The sequence below is a fragment of the Citrus sinensis genome, chromosome 9 (genome assembly GCF_022201045.2).
Source record: "Citrus sinensis cultivar Valencia sweet orange chromosome 9, DVS_A1.0, whole genome shotgun sequence".
In the NCBI taxonomy this organism is placed as follows: Eukaryota; Viridiplantae; Streptophyta; class Magnoliopsida; order Sapindales; family Rutaceae; genus Citrus; species Citrus sinensis.
The window spans coordinates 29,287,901-29,309,659 of NC_068564.1; the positions used below are offsets into that span (position 1 = coordinate 29,287,901).

At 33.9% G+C, this 21,759-nt stretch overlaps 3 protein-coding genes across 3 annotated transcripts; 2 read left to right on the forward strand and 1 right to left on the reverse strand.

Moving 5' to 3' along the window:
• Window positions 1–1,146: 1,146 nt before the first annotated feature.
• On the forward strand, window positions 1,147–2,778 carry LOC102626875 (uncharacterized). The gene is made up of 2 exons (XM_006474713.4): window positions 1,147–2,138; window positions 2,236–2,778. Exon 1 carries the CDS (start codon window positions 1,399–1,401, stop codon window positions 2,059–2,061), a length of 663 nt encoding a protein of 220 aa, XP_006474776.1. The 5' UTR covers window positions 1,147–1,398; the 3' UTR covers window positions 2,062–2,138; window positions 2,236–2,778.
• Window positions 2,779–3,059: 281 nt separating this feature from the next.
• Window positions 3,060–6,365, reverse strand: LOC102626591 (THO complex subunit 3). Its single transcript, XM_006474712.4, has 11 exons — window positions 6,166–6,365; window positions 5,956–6,051; window positions 5,457–5,586; window positions 5,043–5,134; window positions 4,826–4,894; window positions 4,480–4,537; window positions 4,247–4,346; window positions 4,050–4,136; window positions 3,831–3,909; window positions 3,462–3,594; window positions 3,060–3,395 (listed from the first exon to the last, which is right to left on the reverse strand). The coding sequence occupies exons 1-11, from the start codon at window positions 6,229–6,231 to the stop codon at window positions 3,361–3,363; spliced, it is 945 nt and encodes a 314-aa protein (XP_006474775.1). The 5' UTR covers window positions 6,232–6,365; the 3' UTR covers window positions 3,060–3,360.
• Window positions 6,366–8,515: 2,150 nt separating this feature from the next.
• LOC102626297 (KH domain-containing protein At5g56140) lies at window positions 8,516–14,026 on the forward strand. Its single transcript, XM_006474711.4, has 7 exons — window positions 8,516–8,889; window positions 9,952–10,037; window positions 11,617–11,762; window positions 12,635–12,754; window positions 12,844–12,960; window positions 13,100–13,243; window positions 13,337–14,026. The coding sequence occupies exons 1-7, from the start codon at window positions 8,774–8,776 to the stop codon at window positions 13,484–13,486; spliced, it is 879 nt and encodes a 292-aa protein (XP_006474774.1). The 5' UTR covers window positions 8,516–8,773; the 3' UTR covers window positions 13,487–14,026.
• The last annotated feature ends 7,733 nt before the right edge of the window (window positions 14,027–21,759 follow it).

Below are 21,759 nucleotides of genomic sequence, written 5' to 3' on the forward strand. Positions count from 1 at the left end.
AAATTAAATGAGATTTTTTTTTGAATTACATCAAATTACTAATAAATATTTGAAGGAATAGGATGTCATTAATTTAAATTTAATAAAATATTATCCTCATTTTTCATAAAAAAATATATATATATCTCTACTCATATTATACAATATAATAAAAAATAGAATTATTTTTTTTAGAATTCGAACTGTTGTGGCAGCAGCAGCCTGACAACGAGGAATTTGTTGAAAAAATAAAATAAACAAGAACTTGGTTAGGAAGTTAAGAGTTGGGGGGAGTGTGTGGTCATACGTGGCTAGCAATATGGCCGTCAAATCTTTACCAATTTACATTTTGGCCCCCTAAAAATTGACTTGACGTCACCACTTTGCACCCGAGACAAAACACTTTTGACATGAATCTAAGCGTTCACATACAAATAGTGGGCCCAGACCCTCAGTCCGACTCGTTCAAGCCAAGCACTGAGTTCCCACTAGAGAATAGATGCTGGAATTGGGCCGTCTGTTTCATTATTGTTATTTGAAGGGGAGTGTGTATTATTAATGAGTTAATGATGATTTTATCGAAGATATAAACCAAGTAGCAGCTGATTCAATCATAACGTAGCTGCTACTGATTCTTCAATCTATTAATTTTTAGAACATTCGGAAGCTCAAAAAATTGACAGTGCTTTGGGATAACTCCACTTTATTGACATGGAATTTGCAAAGTATCTCACTTTATAGTTTTATTAATTGAATCTGTTTATTTGGGGGGAATAAATGCTCTTGTCTCTTGTTGCGCCCTGTAATTTTCTTTTGATGTTTTACGTGGAACCTAGGAAAGGAAGGAATAAAGGATTTGTTCACTCACTCTCTTAAATTGATAACTCTTTAAACCTTTATTTATTATTATTTTTTTTTTGGGTTCTTTATTACGAAACAGTGTAAATAAATTTAAATATCAACACTAATTACATTTTTTTTAAATCAATAAAAATGTATTATAGCTGAAGTCCAATTGAAAAATATACCACAAAATAAAACTTAATCCTAAGGAAAAATTGTAAACCAAATTCAATAATTCAATATTAAATTATTTTTTTAATATAATTCAACGTTAAATTAAACACGACGAGACCGACGTTTTATAAAATGACGACTTTTTCGTTTCTAACGTGCTCCACTGGGGAAAATCTGACCGTTGGGGAAGAAATTTATCCGTTGAGACTCTTCTGGCGTTTTAACAACAATTTAAATATCCAACGATCCCTTCGTCTTTGGCCTACAAAATCTTCATTGCGTTCTTAAGTATCTAACGATCTGCAATACTCAAAGCTCTCAGTTTCAATTCATTTTTGGCATCCATTGTTTTATTTTTATTTTATTTATTCATTGTTGTTTGTTTTTGTTGAATTATCAAATATGGCTGAAATGAAAGATGCCCATGTTGTTGAAATCCCAGTAGACGAAGAGCACCAACAGAAAGTGTTGTGTTGCATGAACACAACCACAGCAATTCAACACCACCCATTAATGGAAATTTCTCAAAGTCCTGGCCATCTTCTGCTTCTCAAATTGTGGCAAAGAGAAGAAGACCTTTTCGGTCGAAGAATTTCTTTGAAAGAATCGAGAATGGATTCTATCAAAAGAGAAATTTTCCAACTCTGTTGCTTCTTTTTAGTCTTTCATGGGTTCTTCTTAACATTGTTGTTTACTTCTTCTGTCAGTCCCAAATATGAACATACCTGTAGGAAATGGTGGATACCCTCTATTTTATCTTTGTCAACTTCACTCGTGTTTGTGTTTTTGGTTCAGTTTAAGCTTTACAGGTACTGGAAAGTGTGCAGGCAATTACAAAGAGAGAAGAACGATAATAGGGCACTTACTAGATGCATTCAGGAACTGAGGATGAAAGGGGCTAGCTTTGATTTATCGAAGGAGCCACTGAGTGGAAAGAGGATGAAAAGCTCAAGCGTTGAGATCAAGTGGAAGCCCCTAACATGGTGTTCTCAGAATGTGATCACTATTTGTCTTCTTTGTTTCTCAGGTTTGGTGTTTCCTGCTAGCAAGTTCATTCTCTGCTAATTCTGATCGCAGAGGTTATGCACATTCTCCAGATTGAGGGTTCGCAGATATACTCTCTGCTCCAGTGCTTTTCTAAGGTAGATTTAACAGCTATTAGCTTAGTGTTTGTGATATTATTCTTTATGAATTGAAACTCAATATGCTTGTTCTTGTCGCGCTTGTCGGATATTGAAGGCATCATCAGGAGCAATTGGAATATCTCAGAGTTACCCCTCACATGACTCTGAATACGTATTTTTTGAGCTCTTCAAGGGGATGAAGCATTTTGGTCCGATCATCACAACACAACTTTTTGAAGTTATCCTCTGCAGATGGCACTCTGCATTTCACACAACTTTTTGAAGTTTATCCTCTGCAGATGGCACTCTGCATTTCCGCCGCTGAAGCTGAAAAGAGATTCCAGAAAGACATAGGCTTTTTAAGCTTCAGCATTGCGAAGCCATCTCCCTGTGTCTGAGGCAGAGTAGATCTGCTCCAATGCGTGAAGCCGCCTCTCTTCCTATCTCGTACTTGGTGCCAAGCATTATGAACTATGAAGTGGTTTAGAGCAACAGTTCTGCTGCAAGTGCAGATACTATTCTTCTGCATTTAGACGACCAGACAACTGATGTTTTTTGAAAGAAAAAGCCGCAACACACACCTCTTGTGTGCTCAGATTTTGCTGCTATACAAGCTTTGTTTATCAATAATAAAACATCTTTTTCTTTTTATCCACAACTTAAAAGATCTCAGCTTCTCCCACAAAAAGGTTGTTGCATAAAATAAAGAGCAACAGTTCGGCTGCAAGTGTAGATACTATTCTTCTGCATTTAGACGACCAGACAACTTATGTTTTTTGAAAGAAAAAGCCACAACATACACCTCTTGTGTGCTCAGATTTTGCTGCTATACAAGCTTTGTTTATCAATAATAAAAGATCTTTTTCTTTTTATCCACAACTTAAAAGATCTCAGCTTCTCCCACAAAAAGGTTGTTGCATAACATAAAGACAGACAGCATTTGTGTTGAGCACAAATTGTTTTCATTTCATTCACCTCAAAAAAACAATGTAACAAGCAAAAAAAATAAAGTTTCAAAGATATGCTGCAGGGATAAACAGTTTAAAAATGTCCAGAAGAAATAAATAAAATATGAGATTAAATAACTTCTTCCTTCGGCAAGAAATCAAACTCTTCGACAATGCTTCCATTATGTAATTTCCATGTGCTCTCAGAGCCGCATCACAAGTCTAAGAAGGTATACATTAAATTACCCATAGATCAAGGAACCCTTCAACTTCGACAGTGACGTTCTCTAATTTCATGCGTTCTCAAAGCCATATATTCGGAAAACACCTGAAACAAGAAATACAAATTAGAACAATATAAAAGCAAACTTAATGAACAATCTCAAAAATTTACCTTCATCAGCCTGATATTTATTCTTGTCATCCCCTGCATATGCAAGTAGATTGTATTTTGGATTCCATTCAACACTATTCATTGCAGCTCGACATGGAATTTGATGCACTGTTCGTCCGGTGTGAACATTTGACTAATTCACACAGCAGGAATTGGCACAAAGACATTGCATGAGCAAATAAAAAGATTATGGAAAAAAGATAGATCAAATAGGACAGACAATGATAACCAAATAACAATTCACTGGTCTGAGTCAGAAAGTGAGTCCAATCATCAACCTTCCTTCAGTCCAAAGGGTTATCCCTTTCTCAGGGAAAAACATTTCCTAGAAAATGGAAAACGAAAATGACAAAGTTTGAGGGCACATACTATATCTATAAATAAGTCTTCGCTGGCAGAAGCAATATAATCTCCTGTATGACTGAAGCTAATTGTCCTGACAGGCCACCTGAGAAAATACAAACAGAACATTTAATAGAAACTTATCATTTAAACATCATCGAAACTTACAGAAAGAACATTTTAAACAGTTTATCGTAGAAACAAGCACAAAATGTTAGGTAATATGCAATTATCATAAACACTTACTCGAGTTTGGTAAACGTTCGTACACAGAGCATCTCTGAGATATCCCAAAGGCTGACTAAGGAATCGGCACTTCCAACAGCAAAATATCTGCCGTGACACAGAGAATTAGTTGCATGAGTTACAGACTACACTTTCAATAAGTTGATCCACAATTGACATGTGAATAGCTTGAAAAGGTCAAAACAGCTTTCAAACACCTTCCCATTGGATCAATAGCAATGCAATAGCAACCAGCTGTATGAGCCACAACAGTGTCAAGTGGACGAAGAGAAGGGTATGTTAGTACTTCAACAGTACCTGAGAAGAACAATGCACAATCAACACATATAAAATCAATAATCTAGTGAAAGCATGACTATATTCAATTTAACTTAAAATAAGCATTTTCCAGCATTTAGAGTGAAGCTTCAATCCAACAGTTACTTCTCACCATTTCCAGTTGTCAAAAAGAACATTTCCCCTGTCATGTTCCAAGCAATCTCATTTACCTGGAAAATATAGTAAGTAGGGAAAAAATTCAAGAAGCAATCGATAAATGGATAAGATGAACACAAATACATGCTTAAGGCATCACACAAAAGTAGGTAAGATGGTTCACAAGGATTATAATTTGCCTTTTCTTTTGTAAAAACTCAAGTGTCAAAGTTTAATCTTTTTCGAGGTGTGTTTCAACTTGGCTTTCTTCCCCCTTGCCTTGAAGGAAGACTCACAGGTCACAGCATAAGCCACAGAAGTAGACATAGTTAGAATAAACTTTCGTCTGGTCTAAAGAGTACCTCATAACCAAATTTGCGCCTATGAATTGGCTTGAATTTCCGAACGTCCAATATTGTTAATTCATCATCCTGCAATAAGTAACAAAACAGACAGCCAAATGATTCAGTGGACACCGATGACCCCCCTATTACTTGATTATACTACGGCTTTGAATGCAAATATTTTGGAGAGAAAACCTCAAATTTTTGCCAAGAGATAGAGGACTGTAAGACATACCCTATTGCCAACAGCAATGTGTGTCCCGTCAGGTTTGTAAGTGATGTTGATGTTCTCACCACTGAGTTCTGCCTGCTGGGAGCATTTTCCACCTGAACAGCACAAAGGAAACATACTGACAAATTACTAGTATTCCAACTAATTATCCTTTCTTTAAGCAGCTCTTATAGGGAACGTTCTACTGAACAGTCATCAATTAACTTTCATAGGTGATATCTACAAAAAACAGATCATTCAAACTCAGCTTCTTAAATACAAAGCATAATTCACTGGCAACTAAAACTTATCATTACCATGAAGATAAAACTTTCTTTGATCACTTACAGGACTAACCACTCAATTCATTAGCATCACCTTTTTTAATTTTTCCAACTAAAGAAGTTAAGAAGTCAATTTAGGAATGCATTCACTTACTTCGAGCATCCCATAAACGCACGGTCTTGTCACCTGATGCTGTAGCAATTAGATCAGCATGTTTAGGGTCCCAACATAGCTGATCCACACTATCTGCATGCCCCCTCAATTCAATATCTTTCACCTTTCCCTGCAACAAACACATCGAAAACGTCAATAACAATGACAAAAATCCATATACCCTAAATCAATATCCACACATCCAAATTGAAGAACTTACGGCAATGCATATTCAATTTAGTCTAAATTCACTAAGTTTCAATGTTCCTCCAGTGCATATCAAAACTTTGATATAAAAAATAATAATAATAATAATAACAAGACAGGAAAGCAACCGTATTTAACTCAAAACAATCCTCAAAATTTATAAAATTTAACTGCTTACTCAATTACTCCATCTAGCTGAAACACCCCCCCCCCCCCCCGCCCCCCGCCAAAAAAAAAAAAAACCCATTGCACTATCAACCAAAAGGCATATTATAAAAACGAGAAATTTTACATGACCATGGGGCTCAATGTGCCAAACTCGAGCAGTTTGATCGACCGAACCCGACGCAAGCTTCGTGCCCGTGCAATTCCAAGCCACCGAGTGTACCTTTCAGTAACTCCCACAATTAAACAAGATTAAAAAGATTGTTTTTAAACGAAAAAAAAAAAAACTTCAATTTATTTGAGAGAGAAAATCAAAGCAAATAATTTGAAGAGAAACCTTTTTCTTGTGACCAGTGTACTCTCTGCTGTGGAGGTTTTTGAAGGGTATAGAGCTTTCTCCCATCTTCTGCGACTCCGATTGATGATTTTCGCGGAAATCCAGCGAAAAACAAATAAGTAAAGACGAAAGTCAATGGCTGATGCAGAGACCTTGAGATGGACGTTAGGTAATTATGCGGCAAAACGGAATAAGATGAACTCGCCTGCACTAGAATATATGGTAACTCGCTTTTTATTTTTGAGGAATAATAAATTTGGGTTTTCGGTATCGTTATATTTTCTAGTATTCACATTTGTTACTCGATTAGATTGATTAGGATAAGATATGATTGGACTAAATTTTTTTTTTTTTTTTTACTGTGTCTTGTGTAGTATGGATTATGGAAATAAACTCGAAAAAAAAATAAATAAATAAATATGGCATACTCATGACTACTTCATTTATAATAATTTATAGAAAGGATTATTATAAATTCAGAAAATAGATAATGCAGAGTAAGAATTCTACTTCATAGTAAAAATGTATGACTTGTGGTCTATACATTTATCAGGTAGATTGACATCTCATATAATAATAAAATTATGTATGATAAACCATTTAATACTTTAAAATATGGATGATATGCTGGGATAATCCTACTCCAGAATTATAACTGTATGAAATTTCATTTATAAATTCATCAATTAAATTTAGATGTTTCTATTTAATATTTTAATTGTTTGATAAATAGCGAAGGTAATCAAATATCTAAATTTTCGTTATAATATACATTGGCGATAAGTTATCTTAGTTGGTAACTCATTTTATTTGCACCAAGCATGATTTGTAAGCAGAATTCAATGTCAAGCTTTTTATCCTTGAGCCAAATGCATCCATTGTGGTGGACTAAGGGTGCATTTGGGATTGAAGTGCCGCAATTTTTAAGTTATAATTACTGTGGAAAAAAATTTGTAATTATGAAATAAAAATTAGTAATATATAATAAATAAAAATTTTAAATAATAATTTTGATGCAATTATTAAAGATATAATAGATTTTTCATTATACAAGTGAAAAATCATATTAACATAGCTTTCAAGTTATAACAGTTAGTATTTACCAAACACTTTAATGCTGTAACTTTTAAACTACAGCTGTCCAACCTCAATTCCAAACGCATGTTAACTTATATTCACTTAATTAGTCTAAATTGAATATTGATAAATATTAACATTTGGATAAATATGATCAAACACTTTGAGTTATAGATTAATAATTATATGATTGAGTTTACGAATGTTACACTAGATTACAGAGTTAAATTTTTTTATACAAATGTATTTTATATAAATTAATTTAGTATGTTAAACTAATAAGATTAAGTACCTCTTAGGTCACATAATTTATTTTTATTCAAATAATAAATTTATAAAATATCAGTTTGTAACGTAGCTCTATTATCACTTATATTATCTCTAAGATTAATGTGTGATGTTCTTTTTTTCTATCGTCGATATAGACATTGAAAATTGCATAGGATATTTTGTTTCAAGAGAGCTTAGATCCTTTAGTTAGGAAGTTCAAGAAAAGCGACTTAACACTGTTGTCTCGATTGGAAACAAAAAGATAAGAAGCAGTTTCTTTCAAAATTCCCAATAATTTCTTTCGCGACTTTCACAAACGTATGCTTATTCATTCTCATTTCACATTATGCAAACAGCCAGGACATTGAAGACTACTCTAAAGCTGAAAGACACGCAACAAATTAGTTATTTTTGTTCGAAGAAATGAACATTTTTTAAATTGAAAAATGAGTATGAACATTTTTTGAAATTGAAAGAAAGACACGTATGATAAAGTGTGTGTGTATATATATAAATTATAAAAGAATAATTAAATAATGCTACAAAAGCAGGCAATATTTTTTTTTTTTTACTTTTCGTACTGAAATTCAAGAATATTATCCCAAAAAACTCACAAATTTAATTATTTGTTAAGAGTTATGTCAACAACATTATTTAGGTACCAAGAATAATTTATTTGTTAGAATTGTGTCGAGCTACCAACAAATTACACCTACCAACTCTTTTTCATTTGTTTTTCACTTAAAATTCGTTAGTAGTTTTAATTAATAACGTCCCGACAATTTTAGTAAGTATTTATAATAAGTAGCAACAACTTAATAATAAAAAGCAATCATCATTAATTAAAAAAATAAAATAAAATTAGGAAAAAAAAAAGAAAAGGAAAAGAAAAAGGTCAAAAAAAAGGAAGCAAAGCAACCAGACTCACCACTCACCAACCACACTCATGATTAATCTTCACCAGTAAATAAAGTAAAAGAAAACAAATGCAGCCGCTATAAAATCCCAAAAATTAAGCACCGACGCTACGGTAGGCAGCCACTAGTTAGATTAGCGAGTGTGTGTCTGGTCGGGATCATCCCACCAGCTACACAAATCTGCAGACAGCCGAACGCCACCTTCGTCATCATCAATCATCGCAATCTTCCGTCCGCTGTACGCTTCTCATCGCCGATCGTACCGCTGAAGCCACCGCCTGGATCTGATAAAGTGACCCGACGGCGACGACCGTAGACACTAACAGCAGAAAACTAACTTAACGATGGCGTCATCAGGTGGAGGCAGGTTCATGGCCTACTCCCTGTCACCTTCTGCTCCTCACTCTCCTCACCTCCCCTCTCTCCGCTCCGCATCCTCCGCTATCCTCGATCAAGAAAAGTATACAAACTACGTAGTACTGCTGATAATTATGTTTTTGAGTTGATTATAGTTAGATCTTCATAATTTATTGCATGTTTGCTTGTTGAATTACTTGTTTAGTGAATTTCGCGATGGTTTTATTATATTTAATCCTGAGATCTGGTGTTTGGACACTGGTTGTGTGAGGTGGATTGATTTTGTTAGTTTTCTTGTCACTTGCTTAATCTGGATGAGTTTTCAAGTAGCTTTCTTCATTGTTGATTGTGATCTTAAACTCTATAGTCTTTAATTTAATGAAACTGTGATCATTTCCTTGATTTGTTTTTTTACATATTGATACTGTTGTCACACCTTCCAAGTATGAATTTCCAGTTCTAGTAATTGGTGTGATCTGATTGCCAAGAGTAAATTCTGCGCCGTAGTGGTAATTAATGAAGTTATCTTGATTCTTATTGTGTAGATATTAGCAGCTGTCTGCGATATTGGTATTAAAGCTTGTGTTTTGTGTATGTATGATCTAAATTCTGATATTGGTTAATTCAATGGAACTGGGTTTCCATGATTTTGTAGGACTGATGCTATATATATATATTGTTGTCATCTTCCAAGTATGTCGTACGAGTTCTTGTAATTTGTGTGATTGGAATGAGCAAATTGTGTGGCATAGTAGAAATTAATGAAGAGATCTCGATTTTCATTTATTTATTTATTTATTTTTTGTGTGTATGATGTCAGTATTAAAGCTTCTGTCATGTGGATGTCTGATCTAAATTTTTAAATTAGTAGCATTTTGTTGTGTTTCTAAGTAGCTTTGGTAACAGTTGATTTTGATACTGGTTATTTAATGAAACTGAGATTGTTTCTGTGATTTTGTACAAGTAAATAGTTTATACTGCTAGTTCTAGTAATTGGTGTGATTGCAGTAATTACATTTTGTGGCGTAGTCGGAATTAATGAAGTGGTCTAGTGATATAAGTAGCTGTCTTTGATCTTGGTGTTAGAGCTTGTGTTGTCTAGAATTTTGTCCGTACGGATGTATAAATTAACTGACTGCACTTGCTTTAATTTTTTTCGTTGCAGATATCTCTCTGAGTTACTAGCTGAGCGTCATAAGCTTAATCCATTCCTGCCTGTGTTACCGAATGCTTACCGGCTGTTGAACCAGGGTTAGTTTGAACCTTCTTTTTTGTGTGCTATTATTTTATTGAAAAGTTTTACTTATGGTTACAAGTGTTGGATAGGTGAGTTTCAGTATGGCATGTAAATAAACTGCTTAGGGTTCAACAAAATCTAATATCTTGATAAAGTATGTTAAATAAGGAGATCAATACTTAAAATTCTTTTTCCAAATTGTAAAACTGAAGGGCAGCCAAACAGTGTAACCTAAAACTTAATCTTATAGATACTAGCATCATTGTATCTACTTCAATTTGATTAGATGCTTACACACATAAAAAATTAAAATCTCGAAAGTGTAGATAATGTTGCACCTCCAGAGACTCCTACAATAACAAAATGCTATAAACAAACCAAGTTGGCCGGGCATAATTCTGTAAAGCCCTATTATTTTTCAAAGAGAAGGGGGGGGGGGGGGGTCGTTGTTGAATAGGTGGGGAGGAGAGGGTGAAAAACCTTGTTGATACTGATTTATGAGAACTCTTGGGATATACTTGAATTCATCCAACAAAAAATAAGATAAAAATGTATTAACTGTACATGTTGTGTATATTTTTCTGGAGAGTATATTGGAATTAGCATTTTCCCTTTTTATGCCCACTTTTGGAATGTTAATGGTTCTGCCTTTTCTGTAAATAAAATGATTAAGCCTGGATTTCCTATGTCTAAAGTTTGTTTGATGGAAGCTGTAGTATAAGGTTGCATTCAGTATACCTAGTTTTAGTATTTGGTAGTTTGCCTCAAATGCTCTGTCTATCTCTCTCTATCTATACCTCCTTTTCACATGACACTTTCATGTCTCCTCTACTAGGAACTGTTTTTACATTCCTGATAATCTAACTTTAAGGGTTATATTAGTAGTAGGCGTCACATTTGGAGCTTACTGGGTTGATGGACACTTATTGTTATTCCTGAGTTCTTGGAATGTTGATGTGCAGTATTTTTGACATTTGGTGAGTTATACTTTGAAGGAAAGGATGCTCAGTGATTGGGAATCAATTTGGGCGTTACTCAATTCAAATGGGTGAATCTGAGTCAAGATCGAGAGAGAGAGAGAGAGAGAAGAATAGAGAGAGATTGATCTAAAGATGAAAAAGGGGTGGAGGCTAGGAATTCATAGTGATGGGGAGATCAGATTCTAGCTACTTCACGTCTCAAAGTATTTTATAGCAGTTTTTCGGTTAGTAAAAATCAAGAAAAATATAAATTTGAAGAAATCACTTAAACAGAGAAATCGACCGGTTTTTCTCGCTTCTCATAATGGTTCTAACAAATCATTTAGTTAACTTACAGCTCTCAGAAACTGATTCATAATTTGTTCCCTTAGTGTATGTGGCTGTTTCTATATGTTAGTGTTCAATAAAATAGAACTAAAGGTATGCTTTTCTTTTCCTTTCATCTTGGAGTATATTTTGGAAGGTTAGATTTATTTACGAGGACAATTTTGATTTTTAACTAACTCAGTTAACATTCCGTGCTGTCTCTCCATTTTATGGTGACTACTAACGAATTTGTTAACAAATGCTAACTGGTACATCTTATTCTTGAAAATTGACATTTTTGGAGCAGAAATTATGCGTGTAACCACACTGTTGGGGAATGCATCAGTTTTAGGTCAAAGTGGGCTTGAACATGCTAGCCCTCTCACCTCTGGAGGAATATTTTCAAATGGAGGAGCTGATACGAATGGATTGGCATCACGGTTTCAATCAGAAGTACGGATACTAACCATTAACATAACTATCTTCCTTCTAATTTTACTGTCTTTTAGAAGCATTGCTGACTCAATATTTACATTTCATGCTAACATAACTTCTTTTTGAGTGCTTGTGGTACAAATGCTACTCTTGCTATGACAGGTAGTCTGAGGCTAACATGAAGCAGCAGTGAACATAGATTTTAACTTAGCAACCTGTTCTGGAATGTTGACTTCTAATTAGACGGTTCTCCATTGTATCCCCTCTTTTGGTTGCTAATTCAAAATGCACGCACAGTTGCTGACTCATTAATGAAATTCTTACTTATGGCGTGAATTGCAAATCCTACTAGTGTAATAACAGTCAGAGACTGTCCAGCAATAGCAGGAATTCAGATATTCTATTTTGGAGTGCTGCTTTTTCAATTATTAAATTGCAGTTTTACAGTTTGCCTGAGGAGGCTTTTCATGAAGTCACAGTTTGGGTTTCATGAAACGCTTGCGTATAGTGTTATTGAAGCTGCTGTTGCACATGACATCTGAACTGTTTGTTTAGTTTCTGATAATTGCTTTATGCTTTGGATGATCTTGTACCTTCTGCCTTTAGGTTGGAAGCCTTTTGAAATGGTCTTCTATGAATCTGCTTAAAATGACCGTACACAATTTGGGTGGCCAATTGTTTTATCTGTTTAGGTGTTCTTGTTTGCTTATGTCCATATTTGATTACCAATTCATTTTGTTTTAAGCTGATGCAAGGTGATATTGTTAAATGCCTATTGGAATCACTGGAGGTCACCTATTAGATTTGTCTTTATTTCTTTAGGCATGCAAGGACAATTGCATTAATCTTCTACTGTGGGTTTTGATGATATTTTGGATGAAAATATGCAGATTTCTGGTTTAATGCAGTCATCATCAGCACAAAACTGGCTTAGCTCACAAGGTAGCTCATCAGGTCTCATTGTTAAGAGGACAATCAGAGTGGATATTCCAGTCGAAAAATATCCTAATGTATGAATGAACTTCTTCTGTTGTATTTTCTATTATTACTTTCTTTCTTTCTTCTTCTGGCAGCAACTTATTATAACTTATTGTCTTAGTTCAACTTTGTCGGGCGCCTCCTTGGTCCTCGAGGCAACTCGCTTAAGCGAGTCGAAGCTAGTACAGAATGCCGTGTTCTGATTAGGGGACGCGGCAGTATAAAGGATCCAGCAAGGGTAATAGTGATGTTATTATTATTATTATTTGTTTTTATTGTCCATATTTTGTATGTCTCTGGAATTTCTAATGAGATTTTTTAATGTACACATTTGCATGTTCTTGGTTCTAATTATTTTTGCTTGTCCCTATTTAAAGGAAGAAATGATGAGAGGAAAACCTGGGTATGAACATTTGAATGAGCCTCTCCATATCCTGGTTGAGGCAGAATTGCCAGTTGAGATAGTTGATGCTCGCCTAATGCAAGCACGTGAGATACTTGAAGATTTGCTCAAGCCTGTGGTGAGCAGCCTTGTTTCCATATCTCCGTTTGTCCTATTGTTTCACTGCTTTCTTTATTGGCTAGAATGTTAACTCCCTTTCATATTTTTTCAGGATGAATCCCATGATTTCTACAAGAAACAACAACTGCGAGAGCTTGCAATGCTCAATGGTACACTTCGTGAAGAGGGTTCTCCAATGTCTGGTTCAGTGTCCCCCTTCCATAACAGCCTTGGTATGAAGAGAGCTAAGACTAGAGGGTAATGGACCCAAAATATTAGGCTTTTGGAGCTTGTTTGTTAGCATCTGCTAGTAAGCGGCAGTTTTCATACCACAGGTGTGGCTGTGTCGGACAAATGCCTCCAACTGCCATCGGGGCACTGGCACTATAGTGTGTGCTAGTTCTAACTTGTTTCTATATGAAAGTGTGTTTTCCCTCTTCTTGGAGGAGGTTTAATGACGGTATTTTGTAGTAAAGCAATGGTTGGTTTGAGTCCTCGGGGTTGCATTTTATTTGTTGCTTAAGGCAATTGGTCAGACCATTATCTCTCCAGTGCCGTTCTTGTATTGGTAGGTTATATATTATGAGCTTGTAATAACAGTTTTGATACAGTGACGGGGTTTTTTATGGGGGGAGTAAAGGGTATGGTTTTTATACTTAAATGTGAAGTGTGGGTTGGTGGAGGCAACGGCGGTTTTGGTTGAAGGGTTATGCACTAGTTTTAGATGGTTATTTAGGTTTTTTGAGAAGGCAATCTCTGCCATTCTGTCTATGACTACGATAAAGTTATTTGTTTTCTTTAATTCATACTACATATTTTGTTTTTCATTAAATAATTTCGACCTTTGCGGCATTCGAAATGGGGATAACTGACAGTCTCTATCAACGCAGACTAGTTTTATTGTCCTGGGAAAGTGGGAACACGTCTTTTTCTTAAGGACGTGATAATTAATTAGTTATCGAGCTTTCTCATTTATTGCACTTTTTAAGTTGTTAGAGCATCTCCAATCGAGCATTTAACTTAACAATAAATTACCTTTTATACTATTTTTGTTGTAAAATATTTTTTTTATGTAACACTAAAATAGGATTATGAATAGTTTGTACCAAATATGGTGCAATACTATTCATTCGGTGCTAGGAAAAAAAATCTAAAATATTCTTATTATTATTTTTTATTTACATATATGTCTTATTTTATATAATATTTTGAGTTATTATTATTATTTTTGTTATTATTTTAATTTTATTTTTTAATTTTTGAATATTATACTAATATTTTAAATAAAAAAATATTCAACACAAAAATTAATAATAAAAATAAAATGTCAATAACATTAATTATTAGATTACATATTATAAAATTAAAAATTAAAAATTAAATTAACATAAATTAAAAAAGCTACTACTACTAGCATAAATTAGAATAATTATTTAGTAATATGGGAGATTATTATTAAATCTTCCAATATCATCAAAATATTGGCCAATATTACTAGAGTATTATTATTGTTATTGTATTTTTCGATATTAATGTAATGTTTAATTTTCATAATGTGCTAATTTAGTTAATTAAATACAAATTTAATAATTTTTTATATTTTTTTGTTAATCAATATAAAATTACTTATTACTTAATTATCTATATTAATAGTAATATTTATTGTGTTAATTGAATTAATTCTTGATAATTAAAAGAATAAAAAGAAGAATATTTTTTTTGGTGTAAAATTTAGTGTAAATAGGTTGGAAATAAAATAGTAATTTGGTGTGAAAAAATGTATATTTTGAGTGTTGGTGTTACACCAAAATAGTGTTAAAGCATTGGAGAAGGTCTTATTACATAACTGTTGCACCAAAACTAGTGGCCACTCAATGAAGACGAAGACTTCTTATTTTTAGCCATCGACTCTCCACTTTTGAAGTTGCTCGAGCAGTGGGAGAAACAATAGAGATCTCTAATGCTCCTTTCTTGACTCAGAAAAAAGGAAAACCAAAATTGAGCATGGCTGTAGCCTCTCGGAGAGCTTTTTCTCCCTGCGTTCATCCAGGTATTGTTTGAGAAACTGGTTAGATTCAGAGCTAAATCTATGGGCAATATGCTGAAGAGGATCGACGCAGTACTTGACAATGCCGAACATAAGCAACTTACGGACAGGGCTATGAATATGTGGCTGGACAATCTACGGGACTTGGCTTATGATGTGGAGGACGTACTGGACGAGTTTTATTACCAAGGCACTAGAGCGCAAGCTGAAGGTAGATGAAGGCAGAAGCAGAAGCATCGTTCTTGCTTGGTTCATTGGTTCAAGCAGGAACCTGAGACTGAGATGGGGCTTCAAGGCTCAAAAGATGTTCAAAATGAGAGATACGAAGATCTCTCTAAACTAACAGCTCTGGATAGGACGGGCAGAAAAGTCTGGGTTGGCTCGGTCTAAGTCCGTAGACTTCGGCCCGACCCTCACATATGAGGGCTTGGACAAAAACTTAAAAAAAAAAAAAGTTCGGGTTACTGTTTTTTTTAAAAGTAAATTTTTAAGTTAAAATAATATAATTAAAATTAAAAAGTAACCTAAAAAAACTTAAATTCTTAATTTATAAATCAATAATGTTTTTAAAAAATTAAATTATGATATTAAACTCTCTCTTATGCGTTAATTAATTAAGAGGGTGTTTAAATTAAAGAATTCAGTATTTAAAAAAATAAATTTATAAGTTTTTATTTGTTTTATTTATTATTTTACTTTAAAATATTTATTTTCTTTAATTTATTTATGATTAGGGTAAAAGCTCGTTTAGTCCCTATATTTTGAAGTTAGTACCCGTTTAGTCCCTATATTTTTAAAAATATCTCAAATCATCCCTACCATTAAATTATTGACACTTTTGCCATTATCTTTTGTTCCTTTTAACTTATTTTTTATAATATTGCCCTATTATAATAATTTTTTAGATATTATTAAAAAGAAAAAAATAACCCTATTATAATAATTTTGTTAGACATTATTAAAAAGAAAAAAATAAATTACCAGTTTAACACTAAAAAATAAAATAAAATAAAATAATATATATTAATTTTTGTGGAACACACTCTTGAGATAAAATATTAATTTTTCTAAAAAAATTGATAATGTAATTTTTTAAGATATTAATTTTTTAGACATACGTGAGCTTCCACAAAAATTAATATATACATTTTTTGTTTTTATTTTATTTTTGAGTTTAATTTGATAATTTAATTTTTTATTAATATCCAAAAAAGAAACTTTATTGTAAAAATGTAATATTGTAAAAGCAAGTTAAAAATAATAAAAAATAATGGCATAAGGGTCAATATTTAGTAGCAGGGATGTTTTGAGGTGTTTTTAAAAATACAGGGACTAAATGAACATTAACCTCATAATATAGGGACTAAACAAGCTTTTACCCTTTATGATTATAATAACTTGTTGATAATTAATTTATTTTAAATTTATAATAATTTTTAAAAAAATTAAAATATAAATAAAGCCCCAAGCCTGGCTCAGTCGCCCAAGCCAAACCCTCATGCTTAATTTAAAGTGAGCTTGAAAAAATTATGCGCAAGCCCGCTTTTTGTCATCCCTACTCTTAGATTGAATAACAACATCTCTGGAGACAGGGGCAAGCAGATTTATTGAAGGACAGTTCCCACTGAAAATAAAAAATTCTTTTAATATTTAATTGTGTTTTTTCAAAAGTCTTCAATAAATTGGTATCATGCCCCCAATAAATTATACTCAAGCCCAAATATATATTTACACTTAAATTCTCATCCCCAAGAATTTTTAATATAAATTAAAAAAATTGGGTTTTGCAAACTAAAATCAAGCACGTAAATATTAATATTAATTTAATTTTTTAAATAACCCACAAGCTCATTAATTTTTTTCATTAATCTTACGGTTACTAACTCCACCATCAATCCAAGTACCCAACACCCATAGAATATCCCTAAACTATCTTTTTCTTTTTGGGTAATTATCAGAAACCTCCCCTGAGGTTTAGCGTGTTCTCAACTTGATAGATTATATTCATATAATCTCAGTCACCTCCCCCAATGTTAGTTTACCATTTAGTTGACCGTATGTTATTTGATAGAATGACCAAAATACCATTGAGTTGAAAAAAAAACTTTGTCCACACAAATTAAAGAATTGTTGGCTACTAATAGCATATTTGTTTTGCCACCAAAAGATGTAATTACAGTGAAAATACCAAATAAAATATTAGACTGTCCCCTTACGTTAACAGAAGAAGGGGTAGAAATTCTACACTTTAAGGCAAGATCTAGCCATCTAGGCGTTCAATCATTTTTGCAACGCCAGCAATTCCGGCACTCATCTCACACTCAACATCTTTGCTTAGTTCCTTAACTGAGGTATTCCGAGAAAGCAGCCTCTCCTTTAAGCTACAGGTACCCTTCAAGATTAATTCCTTGTATCTGTTAAGAAACAAACACAAGTCAGATTGACATGTTGAAGCATATAAAATACCAATTCTAAATGAAACCAAGTTGCAGAAAATCTACGAAGCAGCAGACCATTTTGATTTTACAAACTATGAGAAGGAGAATATCTCAGAAGGGCTTGGCCCCCTTGGATTATCATGTGGTAACTGTCTGAATAAAACTTGTGCAATAGAAGCAAGAGCTTTCTAAGGCAAAAACAATATGTACGATAAATCCACTTTCTAAGGCAAAAACAATCAAGCTTTTCGAAAGTACATTTACATAACAACAAATGGAGAAAAAAGAATGCAGATAAGCTAATAAGAGTGACAGAAATCATTTGTACGTCTACCCAAGCTGACTATTATTTCATTGCATTACTGAAAAAACTTTTACAGGAATAATTCAGCATTCCAAGCCAATTCTAGTTTTTTTTAATCCTTTCAAATAACCTCTTGGGCTTTGCCAACCAAATGCTAGTTGAAAACAACTGAAATATGAAAAATAATTGGACTTTTGAGTTCTGAACAAATACCTGGATTTAAAAAGGCTATCTCTGTTAATATCAGGATCAGATGAGGGAGGTTGAGCATTGTCAATTGATCTTATGACAGAAATTAGCAAATCACTATAAGATGACCCATGATAGAAATTTGGTAATTTCGTATATGTTGGCAGAGTTAAAGAAGCATTTGCAGCAGAACTAGAATCAATCACTTGGGAAGCATTAAGTCCAGGATATCTCTGCATCTCTCTTCCGTGAAAATAGTGAGCAGTAGGTAAACGCTACATAACATGTGCTTCCATATCATCATAATCAAAGAAAGTACCATCCTGAAATATCCCACCTCACATGTTAGGAATATAATAATAAACTATATCCCAACAAAGGGTTATTCAATTTATAATATTATAAAGTATCATGAAACACAACCGAAAAATAATTACAACAGCTTAACAATGAAGAATACACTGAAGATGATATTCATGCTTGCAGCTAGTAACCTGGGGGAGGATGAAGCTATGAAATTGGCCATTTGAAATTGAGAAAGTGAGAGAATGTGAAGAGACTTTGAGTGAAGACGATGACTAAGTCTATGAATGGATTGAGGGAAATTGGAGAGAAATGTGAACAAAGAAAGGAACCCTAGAAAAGTGTAGAGAGAGAAAGTGCCGGTGGTCAAAAGAAGAAAATAATTAAAACCACTAAACTCACTGCTCCAGTGCGAGAGAATGCAGCAAACCATGACATTTTTTCAACCAAGACATGTACATATCACGATAAAAAGAAAAAAAAACAAAATCAAAGATCCTCAAATATTAATATTGTGGCCCAAGGTATCTCCAACACTCAATTACATCTTTAATTCAGCAAAAACTAGCATGAATCCTTGTTCAACAATCAACGACAATAGCTTGAACAATTAAAAATTTTTCATACCCATTTTCAATCATTCACTAGGCAGTATAATGTAGCTGAAGCCATCTTCAAGCAAAATCAGGTGAACATGCATTTACAACAATTATTAACCTACAACTAACCAATCGCTGGAAAAAAGAGAGAGGAAGCAACAGAGACTCTCAAAAAGATTATCGAGACCCATTACTCATATTTTACCAAATTCATTAATTCACCTAATAAAACTGACATGTACAGTAATAAGCCATTTTTATACCTCATTTGCGGCTCGAACAAATTGAGGTTGTCTGTGGGTCGACAGCGAAACTCACCGATTGGCATTCTTCCACGCGGCCGTCGTGATTTAGTTGTCCCTGGTGTCAGCGTCTTTGAGTTCATTGTGATGGTCACCTGATCGCGGCACCCTTTCTCTATTAAAGCATAGTAGAGAGAGAGAAAATGAAAGGGGTGTTGTTCTTGAGCTTCGGTTTGAATTAGAGTAAGAAGATGCCCATTTTTATTTCTTTTTTATTTTTTTGTGATAATGTTTGTTGGTTAAAAGTATGCTTTTGTTTTTCATCCATTGGATATTTATAAAATCCAAATCAATTTCAGAACCCAACGTGATAATTTTAAGTTTGTTTGAATTTTTTATTATTAACAAGTTCTATTACTATCTTGTCCTCACTAACCAAACTTATGCTAAACGGAGTACTAACGTCAGGGGATGTAACTGAGAATACGTAAATACAATCTATCAAGTTGAAAATATTCCAAACCTCAAGGGAGGTTTCGGATAATTACCCTTTTGTTTGTTTTTGCATATGCAAAACCCAAAAAAGTAGTGACACGACACACAACTCTTCCCATCTCCAAGCGCCTAGTCAATCGATTCACAGTCTCCGCCCTTGTGACAAGAGGTGGAGGGACACCATCTAGATCCACTACTGTTTGGAAGAAAATTAAGTTATCATTATCTTCATTCCCATCTGAGAGATGTTTTGCTTACCGTGCAATTTTTCCAAAGGATTATGAATTTAAAGGACAAGAAAGTTGTTCTTTTTATGGATAGTAGACGGTCTTGTTCAATAATCAGATGACAATAAGCAACTCGAACATATAGCCTTCTGTGACCTTTGCTCGAGATCAATTTTTCAACAAGCAAGTACTGGTGGTTCTAAGTTCATAATGCAATGCACGATTTTGTGAATGATTTGGCTCAATGGGTTTCTGGAAAGATTGGAAAGGACTCGCCATTCTTCTTGTATTTGTGGTGATTTTGATAACAAGAAGAAATTGCAGGTCTTCAATATGGTTGGAAATTTGAGCTTGAGGACCATTCTTGCCAATACTTGAGGGTTTTGTCTTTACGTAAATACTATATTACAGAGGTACCTTACTCAATTAGAGGATCAAGACATCTAAGATAGAGAACCAACAGATTCACCATTCAACTTACAAATTTTGCTGTTAAGAGTTGTTCTCGCCTCCAGAGACCGTGTACCACCATGGAAAGACGGATCAACCTACGTCATTTTGATATCAGTGGTGAAAATCTCGTAACAGAGATGCTGCTGGGAATGAAAGAATTGGAATGTCCCCAAATGTTATCTAACTTATTGTGGCTTCATTCTCAAGCCTTCCACTGCTCTGCAAACTAAATGTAGACGGATGCAGGCGGATGGTATGCGGCAAATCAGTTACCTCCATTTCACTACAATTTGTGACTCTTCCATGCATTTCGGAGTTTGCAAATTTGTCAAGGAACACATTTCAGAAAGCTGAATGTCTGAAGTTTCCTGGTTGTGAAGAACTTATACATTTGTGGCATGACTTTTGTGTTTGAGGAGCTACCACAAGGACTGCATAGCCTCACATCTATTAGAAAACTATTTATTGGAAATTGCCCAAGGTTTGTTTTCTTTCCAGTTTGATTGTACTTGTCCTTGAAAATTGTAATGTAATGACATCTTTGCATGAGGCAATGAAGCACAACTATCTTAAAAGCTTGCGAATTGAAGGTTGTCATTCTCTGAAATTCATTGTAGGAGGTCAACTACCTTCATCTCTTTCAAAGCTTGAGATTAGAAATTGCGATAAATTGCAGTGTTTGGTGTTAATGGATGATATGAAGGATACTTCTACTGCATCATCTTGTTCTTCGGTGATGCACAGGGAGAGAGTTGAGAATACCAACTCATCACTTCTTGAGCACTTGTCTATCATCCTTTGTCTTTCTGTCACATGCTTATCATCCAGGGGCCAGCTATCTGCAGTACTAAAGTGCCTTTAGATTCAGACTTGAGCAAAGCTTACATCCTTGTCATCATCAACAGGCCGGTTACCTGCTACAAGTCAAACATCTTGACATTCAAAATTGCATTTTAGTGGCAATTTGGGTTTTTCAGCAAACAATTAAATTTTTAATTATATTTTAGTGGCAATTTGGCTCGGGTCTTAAGATTTTAGTTAAAAATAAAATAAAATTTAAGCTTTATAACCGGGCCCAATTTTTTTTATGTAAGCTCGAGCTCAGACTTGACTCAATTTTATGACCAGTTTGGTAATATTATAGTTTTTAAAATAATTGATGTCAGTTGTCCTGTAAAAATAATCAGCTGTAAAGAGAATTATTAAACGTTTAGTAAAAATTATTTTTAAAAGTGCTA